The sequence below is a fragment of the Purpureocillium lilacinum genome, assembly GCF_023168085.1.
Source record: "Purpureocillium lilacinum CBS 284.36 DNA, scaffold_3, whole genome shotgun sequence".
Lineage (NCBI taxonomy): Eukaryota > Fungi > Ascomycota > Sordariomycetes > Hypocreales > Ophiocordycipitaceae > Purpureocillium > Purpureocillium lilacinum.
Window position 1 is genome coordinate 4893189 of NW_027072113.1, and position 12639 is coordinate 4905827.

Here is a 12639-nt window from a genome sequence, read left to right on the forward strand (position 1 = left end):
AATCCACCAAAGCAGCTCAGATCGTCCGCCAGAGAACCATCACTCAGGACGCCGACTCCCAGATGTACTCATCGTCAAGGCGCTGAAGACCTGCAGGCGTCCAGTGCCACACGCCATGTCGAATGGCCGTCTCAACAGTCTCACGCTTGACGCGGTGAGGAAGAGCACGCCCACGGCAGCTGGCAGCCTCGCAGCTGTTGTCGCTCCATCCAAACTTGAAGTCGTCGCCCCACCAGGCACGCAAGTCCAAGCCGACATGGAGACTGATCAAGACAGAAGTGATGTTTGTGTAGCCTTCGAACTCGACAGGGGTCAGAGCACAGCTGCTGCTGGGGAACGTAGGGCAAGCCGGAACGCGCTTCGTCTCAGACCACGCAATGGACTGCTCACTGAAAGAGCCCTCGTTGAAGGTGTAGGCCGAGATCTCAAACTCGCACCACTTTTCGTTGCCCTGCGCGGCGCAGCCGAGACTAGCACCGAGGAAGTCGAAACGGAAGCAGGGGTTCGCGGAATTGGGGCCAACGCCAATCTCCGCAACATCGGCGCCATGAGAGGTAGGAGAGCCAGAAAGAGAAACAGGCACAAACTCGACGAGTTGGCCGCCAGACGCAGGGGCAAAGGATTGAGACACGGGGGTTGAAGGGGGGGCAACAAGGAACCCTTCGGAGAACCAGATGTCACCTGAGGGATTGAACAACGGGCCGGGCTTGATGTCGTCAAACTATCCGAACGTCAGCAAAGTGCCAGGGCTTGAAGATCAGATGCCAACTCACATCGACAGTGGTGTTCCCAATCTTGCCCCCGGACGGGCACATCTGCGAACTCCCATGATCAGGCACGGAGGATGTCGTAGGGACTGGTGTGGAGGGGCCTGGCAGAAATGAGGTCGTAGAGTTTGCCCATGCAGTAATGAGTGGTGATGGCGACGACCTGTGCCATGGTCAGCAGAGTTCATCAGAGGGAGTTTTGGGCACACCAACCTCACTTGGCGCTTCAGCGCGTGCTTGTCGGGCACGGCGACAGTGACCAGCGTCGTGAAAGGGAAATTGATTGTGTACGTCGTGGTCTGCTCCGGAATGACGTTGGTCCAGGTGGCAGTCTGCAAGGCCGTCGCAGCAGCACCGAAGGAGAGTGGGCCATAGGCGGCACCAGCCTGCGACTCACCCCATCCATACCCGTTGGGGACTTGGCTAGCTCCAGTAGGGGCACCTGCAGGGGCAGCATTGTTTCCGGGAACCGCGCCAGCTTGTTCAGAGCTTCCATAAGAAGGGAGGGGGAGTCCAGTGACGGGTGACAACACGGGAATTCCGTTGGAACCAGTGACGATTGTGTAGACAGTATTGCCCGAGCCAGGAGTAATGCCTGTAGGCAAGCCATCAACCCCAGAGACGGCAGCGGAGGGAGGAAAGACTGTCTGCAGGTTGGGCTGCTCCGAACCATACGCATCAAGCGGGGGAACACCGGACACGGCGGTACTCAATCCTGGGACTTGACCAGAGAGTGGAAGAGGTAGTCCAGCCGTGTTCGCAATGGGGCCTGCGGTGGGGTTGCCTGATCCAGGAGCGATGGGTGTCAAGACAATCGTTTGGACAACGGGCGTGGCCACACCATTGGGACCAACGATGTCAACCGTAACGCAAGTAGTGACCGCATTGCCTGGTGTGAAGGGAGGGATGCCTTGGGGAAGGTTTGTCGGCATCTGATCGGGAGCGATAGAGGGAAACCCGAGCGATGTGACAGTTGGAAGCACAGAAACTCCATTCGTGGAAGGCGTCAGCACAATCGTCTCGACAACAGGCGTGGCAACTCCATTGGGGCCCAGGACATCGACGGTCACAGCCGTGGTGATGAGATTACCAGCAGTGACAGAGATCCCTTGGGGTAGTCCAGATTGCTGTGGAGGGACGGCAGATGGAAGGCCCAGGCCGCTTGTCGTTGGAACCGCGTCACTGGCAGGCATAACCACGGTGGACTCGACAATGGTGGGGCGTCCATCAGGGCCGATGGCAGTATACGTGAGGCATGTCGTGATCCCAGGTTGACCGGCGTTGCCGGGCTGCGGCTGCCCGGGAGAACCATTGGGCTGATCCGGGACGCCAGTGACGACTCCTCCGTCAACATGGCTGACTACCGGCGTAGCGACAGGTCCAGGGACAAGGTACGTTGTGTCCACGATGGTGGGGCGACCGTCTGCTCCGAGCACAGTGTATGTAGTGCACGTGGTACTGCCAGGTTGGCTGCCAGCGCCGCCGGAGATGACGGGACCTGGGGAACCGGGAATGCCAGTGGAAAGAGCGCCGGGAACTCCTGTCTGAGTGCTCTGGGTGCCAGGGAGGACCAAGGTGGATTCAACCACGGTAGGTTTGCCGTCCGCGCCCAGAATTGTGTAGGTGGTGCAAGTTGTGACCGCGTCACCGTTGGGAATGTTACCAATCTGCGCAGGAGCTGGGCCAGCGGTGGGCAGGGTACCGGACGCAGCGGTAGGGGGAGCGTTCTGAGGGATGAGCCAGGAAGAATGAACAACAGTAGGAATGCCGTCTGTGCCGAGGACTGTGTACGTGGTGCAGGCAGTAGACATGGGAGGACCACCCACGGGAGGCGCGCCTTGGCTGTCCATCCCAGTGACAACAGGGGTGGAAGGGTGGATGACGGTAGAAGCGCCCTGGGGAACAGGATTACCATTGATATCAACGGTGACGCCAGCAGCGGTAGAGATTGGCTGTCCTCCGTTGGCCCTTTGAGTGTCACCAACTGGCCACTCAACGATCGTCGGACGTCCATCGGGACCGATCGTCGTGATGCATGTCAGAGAGTTGCCATTGTCTGGAACGTTTGTGGAGATACCGCCGATAGTGAGAGTGTGCTCTGACAGAATGGTGATGGGCTTGGGACCGTCGGAGCCAGTGACCCATTGCACGCTGATGTCGGTGACGACAGTGTACCAAGGAGAGCCGCCATGTGGAGCGTTGGCTGTGTCCGTGATGGGACCGGCGGTGGCATCTGGAGCGGGGGGACCGGCAGTGCCAGTCGCTGAATTGGGCCCAGGAGAGCCAGAGCCACCGTAGTAGCTGGCAGGAGAGTCATTGGATTGCGTGCCGGACGGGGAGGAGCCGTCTTGACCAGGGGAACCAGAAGGGGAGCCAGTGACAGGTCCAGAGTTATCATCGGAGCCGGGGCCACCCCCAGAGACGTCAATGGTGATGGTAGTGAAAGGAGAGGGGGCAAGTTCCGTGGCTTGGGCAGAATTGATGGGAGAAACTTGAATGGTCCGCGTGGGGTGTGTGGTACCGTGCAGAGTCTGATCCGATCCAGAACCGTCAGGAGAGCCTCCCTCGGTAACAATGGGGCTGGTTGGGTGCACAGTGACGAAGACGGTGGTAGTGGCCTCCATGACACAGGTTGGGCCACCGGACAAGCCGCCAGGGATGCCGCCAGCACCGACAGTGTTGCCTCCCTCAGGGGACGAGTCACCAGGCTTGTCGTAGGGGTCTGCACCTGAGCTGCCGTCGGAAGATCTGAAGGCGCGGGTCAGCAATGTGAGCACCATGAGAGAGGAGGAACTTGCTCGTAGGCCGGAGCTTGAGCAGCCACTCGATGAACGAGGCTGCTGACCATCAAGGCCCCGAAAGACGTGATGGCACGCATCGGGACGAGCGTCAGCTGAAGGCGCTGCGATGGGAACGAGACTGATGTGATTCGCGACTCTGAAGACTGACAGCGAGAAACGATCAAGAAGTGAGAACAGGGGATGCCAATACGATGATTGCAAAACGAGTGACGGGAGAGAAACGAGAGTCAGAGTTGGGGATGAGGGAGAGTTTTGGAGGATGCGGCCAGCGTGGGCAAGGGAAGGCTGCCATGGGTAGGAAGAAGGTGCGTGCAGCCATCTTCGTTGTGGAAAGAGGCAGGAGCTCCTGCCGTCGATGCTGGGGGCAAGTCTGCCGTGGCGATGGATAGGAGAACAAGGGAAGGAGCTCCTTCCTCGCTTCGACGGCAACGTGCGGGAACGACACTGTGCAGCACGGCGCCACGTAACGAGAGCGAGCCCAATGGTGTGATACTAAGAGACAGCGGTAGTATTCTAAGGAAGTCTGAGTGGAAATTCATTGGATTTCCGAGCATCAGCTCGCGTCCCGTCGTCGTGATGGCAGTGTCTGCCACAGCTGCACACACGAGAGTTCATGCCAGTGGTGTTGAGCCGGTGGGCGGAGGGCTGACTTGCTTCAAACAGTGCGCGACAACGACCACCTCCTTCCTCCGGCTCAAGGCAGCAGCAGTAATGGCGTGAGGTGACGCACCCGCCGTACACGTCAATCGACTGAAAAGACCATGTTCAGAAAACGTGCCTTCCCTACAACGTGCTGAACAAAACCGAGCTCGGCAAGACCGCGCGGGACAGACCCGTCAAGCTCGCCGACCGGCCAAAGGGGGAGGCCACTCTCTCGGGATGTGGCGGAGCGTACGCAACGTGCCAGGCCCACGGCACCTGCAAAAAGCACGGCGACGCTGGGTGTGCAATGAATGGGCTGCGCGGCAAGTACAGAACAGCTCGTGCCCAATGGATCGTTGGGATGTCATGATTCGTAATTCGTTTCCTCACATTGTGAGAGTCGTTGCTCAAGCAGCGTTGTCAGAGTACTCTGGAGGCGGCTGGGATGGCCGCTCATTGTCGACAAAGTGCGAGTCAACGGCAGGCCTGCGGCCGCGGTGCCTCTCGTCCTCCATGCGCGCCGCCCACATGGCGGACCCCGCCGTCGTAGTCAGGAGAAAAAGGAAGGACAGTACCGGGATCAGCTCCAAGATCATGGCGACGGTGCCGAAGAAGATGTAGTCCCAGGTGAGGCTCCTAATCTCGCGCTTCTGATCCTGTTTGGACAGCCCGCGCAGCTGGAACCACCGATAGTGCGACAGCTTGCCGAGTCGCGTGCCGGTGATGATGATGAAGGCGGGCGTGCCGACGATGGGCACTAGGTTGAGAGGGAGAAATACGATGAGCTCAACGATTTGGATGATGCTCCAAGGCGTGTATATGGCCGGGGACGTCGGCTTGCCAAGGCTCTTGACCGCGTCGGGCGCATCATCGAAGAGGATGCGGTTGGGCGCGATGAGGTCCCTCAGGCCGAGCTTGAGGAAGGTGGCCTGCGCAGCAACTGTCAGTTTTCTCTCGCACTCGCCGACGACACTCCAGAGTCACTTACATCGAACACATCGACGCGGCACTCATCCACAAAGAAGCCCTCAAACAGGCCCTGAATAATGACGAGGCCTTCGCCCAGAGTCAAGACCAGGGCGTTCACCCAGGCGCCCCAGCCCTGCCAGATGGCGAGGAAGGCATACTGCGGCAGGAAGGCAAAGGTGAAGAGCACGAGGTACACGAGGAACGAGATGAGCGACAGCGGCAGCAGCCGTCCCATAAACAGCGGCCAGAACTCCTTGTTGCGAAGAAAGTACCAAATGCCGCGCAGAGGGTACGACGCGGCGATGCTCGCGCGGGTGAGGTAGGAGACGGGGCGCGACGATCGTATCGACCGCGAATCGATGCTGACGGGGATCGTGCCGTCCATGGCGCCGACAAAGGATATCGCGGGTCGTTGTCGAGGGGAGAGGAGACGGCGTTGCGTCGACGTGTTGTTGGGCGTGGCACGGCACGAAGGGTCAGCGTACGGCATGTGAACGCATTGTTGCGCGTCCCTGCTGTCTCGGTGCGTCACCGCCAGGGACCTCGAGCTGCTGTCGTCACGCTGCTAAGAAATTTTGTGGGTCTTGCTCTCTCCATCTGCGCATGGTGCAGGGTAGCCGGCAGTTGTCCCCAGACGCCGCTGCTTCGATGACTGCGGGAATGCATCGCGATATGGGATGTATTTCAGAGTTGCTAATCGTTAGCTCAGATTTATTGAAGGAATTTGCGAGTGAGGTCTTTATGCCTGCTCTGGTATCTGTGCGCGGTTGCAAGTCGTGCTCGCAGATGTGATGATGTCACTAACGCTTCCCCATCCAGCATCGTCGGCGGCGGGCGGGTGCGCCTTTCACGCCAATGAATTGACATGCGGCTGGAGCCTCATCAAATCGCGACCCAGCGTGAATCAGTCAAGCACGCACGTAACCAAAACCACGACGCGAATCAAGCCTCCAGAAGGTTTGTACAGGAGCAAAGCGTCTTCGCACCGTCCAAGACACACCTCACGCTTCATCGCAAGCCTCACTCTCACTTACACGCCCTGCCGCGCAGGCACAACGCAACACCCCTCAGCCAACATGGCGACCGACGATGCGGCGTCCCCGCAGCCCAGCAACAGCAGCAACCCCGTCGTGCACTGCCAATGCGGCGCCATCTCCTTCCCCGTCTCGCGCCCGGAGCCGCTCGCCCTATACTTCTGCCACTGCACCGAGTGCCGCAAGCAGTCGTCGTCGGCCTTTGGCGCCTCGGCCATCTACCCTGCCGCGGGAATGTGGCCGCCGCCGCCCGCGCAGGCGGCCAAGCTGGGCGTCTGGAAGCGCACTTCGGACAAGGGCACGACGCTCGAGTGCTACTTTTGCAAGAACTGCGGCGTCCGCATCTTGCACCGCCCGCTTCGCCCGGATGGCTCACCAAAGCCCAACGTCACTGTCAAGGCGGGCTGCGTCAAGGGCCTGCGGCTGGAGGGCGCGAAGCACATTTGGGCCAAGTCGGCGGTCGTGGACGTGCCTGACGACGCGGCGTGGGAGTCGCCTGACGAGGATGTGGACGTCAAGACGGAGTAGGTCGGTAGGGGGTCAGGGGTTACGGAGTCGCGGGAGGGTTGGTATTCTGCTCGTGGAGTCGTGGGCGTTGACGGCCGGGGTTGGGATTCCCGGAGAGTGGAGAGTGTTGCGAATCCCGCAACGGAACGGGAGACGCCAGCTGGCGGGGGGAAAAGCTCTGTGACGCGTACGTCAATCTCATCTTTAGGAAGTGCAGTCATCAATGGATCTGCAATGCCGTGGCTGAGGCACGTCTCGTTGGCATGCCGGAGCGCGTCCCGGGTCGCCGGCCGGGGAGTTGTGGACCCTGTCGGGTTTACGGGGCAGCCGCCAGCGCTGTAAAGCCGACAAACCCACCACCGTCCGTGTGCCGACACAGCTGTGAACCCACCCCGGTACTCCTCAAAACACCTTGCCGAAGAATTGCGTGTCTCGCGGGATCTGGATGTGATGGAGGCTTCGTTGGCGAGCGGCATTCAGGTGCGCACCGAGGCCGAGCCCAGGCAAGGCAGGCCATGTATACGACTCTTATCGTGGCTGAGAACCACCATTAGCTGGCATGTTGGCCATGTAGGAAGTATAAGACGTAGACTCGACAATGATCGCTGCAGAACCATACACGAACAGATCCGTACAAACCAAAGCCTTAGCTAAACTTTACCGAATTACGTTTTCTGAACATCCTGTACCAGCCAACATGTCCACTCTCACGCAGTTCTGCCCCCCTTCACCCACCTTCACGCCCACCTCTCTCCCCCCTTCCCTCTCTCCCCGCGTCTATCTCATCACAGGCGCAACCTCGGGCGTCGGTCTTTCCCTCGCGCAGATGCTCTACGCCCGCCACGCAACCGTCTACCTCGCCGCGCGCAGCCCCTCCAACATCACCGCCGCCATCTCATCCTTGCGTGCCGCATGCCCGGACTCCCGCGGCCGCCTCGAGGCCCTGCCACTGGACCTGTCTGACCTATCCACAGTAGCCCCCGCTGCACGCAGCGTCGTTGAGCGTGAAGAGAGACTCGATGGGCTGGTGCTTAACGCGGGGGTGATGGTGCCCGCTGAGGGGAGTAAGGGGGCGCAGGGGCATGAGTTGCAGATGGCGACGAATTGTCTTGGGGGTTATCTGCTACTGAGGTGTTTGGAGGACTTGCTCATACGTACAGCAGCAGCTGCCGGTGATGTTACGGGAACTGCGAGTGAAGTTGGAGGTTCTGTGACGGAGGGGAGTGGGAGTCGGAGTGTGCGAGTGGTGTGGCTGGCGAGCACGCTGCAAATTGGCCTGCCCAAGGGTGTCATCGCGTGGGATGAGGAAAGGACGGAGCCGCGCGTGCTGAAGAGCCAGATGGAGAACTACATGATGAGCAAAGTGGGCAATGTGTTTCTGGCGCAGGACACGGCGAGGCGGCTTGGCAGTAAGGGGGTATTATCCGTGGTGAGTCTCCCTCTCAGCTTCAACCCGAGTACAAGGTGATTCCGTGACTTGATATGCTGACCCAAGGGCGCAATAACAGGCCGTAAACCCGGGGTTCATCAAGACGGAGCTGCAGCGACACATGCCCGCGCCCGTATCCGCCGCCATGGTACGCCCTGCCCCCCTTCCCCTCATCCCTTCTGGTCACATCCTTTCTGAGCGCAGAGATTTGCTGACTCTAAATGCATGTAGGGAATGCTCTTCAAAGGCCCCGAGTATGGCGCCTACAGCGAGCTCTTCGGCCTACTGTCCCCCGAGGTCACGCCCGAGCGGAACGGCGCCTTTGTCATCCCCTGGGGCCGGTTCGGCGCCCTGCCGGAGAATGTGCGTGCTGCGATGAAGACGGAGGGTGGGGGCGGGACGGGCGTCGCAGGGAGGTTCGTGGAGTGGTGTGAGCGGGAGACGGGTGCTTTCCTGGGTTGATATGCTGCCGTTGGAGCGAGTTAGATGAGCAGAGTGGGCGCAAAGGGACGTTCTCAACTGTTTGTCATTTGTAGACTCATTAGAGCTTTGATATAAATAATGCCCGCGTTCAACGATGCCCAATGTTCCGCTATTCAAAGCATCATTCGGCTAGGGCAGAGCAGAGGCGACTCTCTGGCGCCCCCCTGCATCCCCTTTTCATCCTGGCAGCCTACCTACCTACCTACCTAGTTCGCCTCAATCGCCTTCATAAACGCCCGGCTCTCGCTCCCTTGCGAGACCTTAGCCAGTGGCACCAGGTGCGCGTCCTGCACCTCGTCGCGCACATGCCGGATGTACGCCTGCGCAACAGCCAGCCACCTCGCCTTCTCCTCGCGGCTCGCGCCGCTGCCCTCCCATACCCACACCGCGCGGCCCGCATCGTCGAGCAGGAACACGTCGTCGCCGTCCAGGTCCGTCGCCGAGATGCGGCCCCCGTCCTTGACGAGGTCGAACGACAGCTGGCCTGATGCGTCGCTGAGGCGGAACAGCCTTCTCGGCCGGGCGGTGCTGGCCCCGGAGGAGGCGGAGCGGGCGCCGGCAGAGGCGACGGGGCGCGACTGCTTGAACCCGCTCATGGGCGTCTCGTCCGTGCTGCCGAGTAGGGCAACGACGCGGCGAGAGCGCGACTCGGCCTGCGCCACGACCTCGACGTCGATGTGCTTGGCGAGCGTCATGTCGTGCACAACCTGCGCGGCCTTGGCCTTCTCCATCGGGCTGCACCCTTTCCCCTGCCACACCCAGATCTTGTCCCCTGTGTCCAACACGAAGACGTCCCCGTCGTCGAGGCTCTCCCAGCTGGTAGGAACCTCGTGCACCACGACGCTGGGCCCCGTGCCGGGCCGGAACACGCGCAGCAGCGTCCGGATCGGCTCCTTCGGCGCCTCCTCCTCCACGTGGCGGAACCCGGAGCGCACGCCGCCCTTGCGAATCGACACGCGCGGGAACAGCGCCAGGAACTCGTCCGACGGCGCGCTCTGCACCTCGCGGTGCTGCGTCGCCGCCCCGTGCAGGAACTCGTCCAGCTCGACCGTCTTGTACGCCGCGGTGCCGGCCTCGTCCTGGGTCGTGTGCGCGCCGAGCCAGAAGAAGATGTCGTGGCCGAGCTTGCCGCTGTCGCTGCTGCCTACTTTATACGAGTGCAGGACGATGTAGCTGTCGCCGTCGTAGAACTCGCCGTAGCGCTTCTCCGGCCAGAGCACGACCTGGAAGTCCTCGATGCGCCAGACGCGCAGGCCCGGACTGGTGCCGACGCGGCCGTCGTTCCACGCGGGCTCGGAAGCGGCCGACTTGTGCTTGACGCGGTGGTCGATGTCGCTGCCGATGAGCTCGACGTTGGAGTCTTTGATGTCGTACTCTTTGGGGTGGACGAGGCCTTGGTTGGGAGCCATGGTGGGCGAAGCGGGGTGCGTGGATGGACGCTGCGGGGGAAGAGCAGGCAGGCGAAGAAGGTATTATAAGTGAAAACAGCTGGAGAGCGAGCGTTTGAGATAATTGAAAAGCAGGAGAGAGTGATGAGGTGTCGAAGGGAGGGGCTGACGGTCCTGTACAGCTCGGCTGAGAACATACACTGCTGGATGAATATGCCCCGCGGTCCCTGGCGGGCGCCGACGTCACAGGGGAAGCGGGGCTGGGGCCCGAGGGAGCTCAGGGGACCGACGGCGCTCCTGGAGGCGTCAGCCGGTGGATTGGAGCGCTGGGGCGGCCCCCGCCACTGCCGAACAGCCGACCCAGCATCCGGCGCCAATCGCTCAGGGCTGTCCGAAATGTACAGAGGCTCCAAGGTCCAAACACGCCATCTCACTCACGCCAAACCGTCCACGAGAACAGGAAGCGAAACGCGCTGGAAAGTTTTTGTTTTTTGCAATGGCCATTTGTCCTGGCGGCCCTCATGTACTACTGCTACCGGCCCAGGTTGTTGACCACGCTGCCCACCATGACGGCCACCTCGCGGTCCCAGTTCGCCTCGCCCGTCTTCCCCTTGCCCTTGCCCGCAGACAGTGCGCCGGGCGGCTGACAGCCCCTGACGACGGCCAGCCGGATCGCGTCGCTGACGTTGCCCTTGTTCGTCTTAAGTGTGCGCGCGACAACGCCCCCGCGGCTGACAATGTCCTGCACGCGCGTCGCCAGGCTGCCGGCCATGGTGCGCCAAAAGTACGACGCGAGCGAGCCGGTCTCGAGGTGCGACAGCAATGGCTGGAGGAGGTTGCCCGCTGTCGTAGTTTGCTTCTGCGCGCTCGCGCTGGGCACCGGGAGGAGCGGGTGGACAGGCGGCTTGGTCGACTCGAGCACTACTTCGAGGCCGACAATGCTCTGGCACTTGGACGTGACCTCTGCCAGGGCGCGGTCGAGCGATGGCAGCTGGCCCAGCGAGCGCGACAAGGTCGTGATGCTGGTCTGCAGCGCCGAGCGCATGTACCGTTCCAGAGCCTCGAGCAGTAGTCTTGGTGTCCAGCGGTCCGGCTTGACGCCCAATGTTGGCGACAAGAGATAGAGCGCCGCCATAGCAGGCTCCATCTTGGCCCTGGCCTCCTCGCCCTGCGCAAATGTCGTGTTGCCGATGACAGAGAACTCGCGGACGACACGGTCCGCCGTCTCCCGGACAGATCGTTCTATCGGAGTGATGACGCTGTCTTGCAGCGCGCGGATGGCGTCGACGCGGTTCAGCCCGTGGCCCTCCTCGCCAGGCGCCTTGGCGTCGAGGACCTCCCGTAGAGAGAGAATCGTGTATGAGCATCTGACGAGCGCACCGAGGTCCTCGCGGGATCCCGGCCCGCCGCTAAGCTCCGAGTGCTGCAGCTGCAGCTGCCGGCCGAGCTGCAGGCAGCGTCCGACGGAGCGGCCGAGGCGCAGCGTCTCCCAGAGGCGGAGGGCAACCTGGCGGACCTCGTCGGCCTCGGCATGCTTGTCGATGACCTCCTTCTCGAGCTGCCTGTAGCTGTCGTTGAGGCTCTTGATCTGGGTGTCGAGCTCGGCGATGATGTGCTTGCTCGCGGCGGTCTGGGTTTGCGTGTGCTGCAGCAGGGGCACGGCGGAGCGGGTGGTGAGGAGGTCGATGTGGGAGTCGACCTCTTGGGCGTCGAAGAGCACGCGCGAGAGCGGCGTGGAGAGGTCGAGGGGCGTGTCGTTGGGGTTGTTTGTGGCGACGACTAGGGAGTTGGCGAAGGCGGCGGAGCTGAAGTCGGGGGACAGGAAGGTCTCGTAGTCGACGTAAGACGGCTCGTCGGGGTTTGCCTCGTTAGCCATGGCGACAGACGAGCTTCAATCGGTCGGGAGGAATATCGGGGGGTATATCCAGAGAGCTTGCTCCAAGGAGGAGACTCCCGAGGAACAGAGTGGACAGCTGCCACACCCGTCCTCCGATACTGCTGCGATTGCGATTGACGAGCTCGAGCACGTCCGTCCTTTTGCCCAGGTCCGCAATCGGGCGTGTCGCGGTGCGCGCAGGTCAGGCTGCCGAGGTCTCGCGTCGAGTCGAGTCGAGTCGTGTGCGTGGCTCGACAGTGGATCGCAGGCGTCGCAAAGTGTCAAGACCGACAAACGCGAGTCGCCCACCCCGTGAGCGCCACCACCAACACAACCACCACCACCAATGGCAGTCGGCACCGTTGAGTCGTTGTCGGCGGCGGGCCCCCACACCTGCAGTTGCCGTCGTCGCTGTGGTGCTGTCGGCGGTCCCGGGGCCGATCCCGGTGGTGTCAAACGCTTGCCCAAGGGGGTCTAACGTGCCGCTGCTGGCCGCCGCCCGGGCTGTTAATGCCTCCCGCCAACCTCCACTGGAAAATTGCCGCAGACGTCGGGGCGCGCGATGATGCAGTGCAGGCAGGGCTGCCAGTGTGTCTGCCCGGGGTGGTGGTGGCCCCGGGGGCCCCCCAGAGATTTTTTGGGGCGCGTTCGAGAAGTCGTGGCGGGGTGCGGGCGGCCACGTCTGCACTGTATCAAATGGGGCTGCGCACCACAACAGTCACAGTGCTCAAACGGTCGCAGAC

General features: G+C 61.8%; 6 protein-coding genes across 6 annotated transcripts; 2 read left to right on the forward strand and 4 right to left on the reverse strand.

The window, feature by feature from the left end:
* Window positions 1-43: 43 nt before the first annotated feature.
* PLICBS_005047 (uncharacterized protein) lies at window positions 44-3547 on the reverse strand (the record flags this gene model as incomplete). Its single annotated transcript, XM_018325547.2, has 3 exons — window positions 44-721; window positions 774-930; window positions 981-3547. 3 exons carry the CDS (start codon window positions 3545-3547, stop codon window positions 44-46), a joined length of 3402 nt encoding a protein of 1133 aa, XP_018175299.2.
* Window positions 3548-4617: 1070 nt separating this feature from the next.
* On the reverse strand, window positions 4618-5564 carry PLICBS_005048 (uncharacterized protein; the record flags this gene model as incomplete). Its single annotated transcript, XM_018325545.2, has 2 exons — window positions 4618-5139; window positions 5199-5564. The coding sequence occupies 2 exons, from the start codon at window positions 5562-5564 to the stop codon at window positions 4618-4620; spliced, it is 888 nt and encodes a 295-aa protein (XP_018175297.2).
* A 691-nt stretch (window positions 5565-6255) lies between these two features.
* Window positions 6256-6741, forward strand: PLICBS_005049 (uncharacterized protein; the record flags this gene model as incomplete). Its single annotated transcript, XM_018325544.2, has 1 exon — window positions 6256-6741. One exon carries the CDS (start codon window positions 6256-6258, stop codon window positions 6739-6741), a length of 486 nt encoding a protein of 161 aa, XP_018175296.2.
* Window positions 6742-7546: 805 nt separating this feature from the next.
* Window positions 7547-8611, forward strand: PLICBS_005050 (uncharacterized protein; the record flags this gene model as incomplete). The annotated part of the gene is made up of 4 exons (XM_065600647.1): window positions 7547-7677; window positions 7981-8149; window positions 8229-8297; window positions 8381-8611. 4 exons carry the CDS (start codon window positions 7547-7549, stop codon window positions 8609-8611), a joined length of 600 nt encoding a protein of 199 aa, XP_065456719.1.
* A 227-nt stretch (window positions 8612-8838) lies between these two features.
* PLICBS_005051 (uncharacterized protein) lies at window positions 8839-10041 on the reverse strand (the record flags this gene model as incomplete). The annotated part of the gene is made up of 1 exon (XM_018325542.2): window positions 8839-10041. The coding sequence occupies one exon, from the start codon at window positions 10039-10041 to the stop codon at window positions 8839-8841; it is 1203 nt and encodes a 400-aa protein (XP_018175294.2).
* Window positions 10042-10552: 511 nt separating this feature from the next.
* On the reverse strand, window positions 10553-11896 carry PLICBS_005052 (uncharacterized protein; the record flags this gene model as incomplete). Its single annotated transcript, XM_018325541.2, has 1 exon — window positions 10553-11896. The coding sequence occupies one exon, from the start codon at window positions 11894-11896 to the stop codon at window positions 10553-10555; it is 1344 nt and encodes a 447-aa protein (XP_018175293.2).
* Between the last annotated feature and the right edge of the window lie 743 nt (window positions 11897-12639).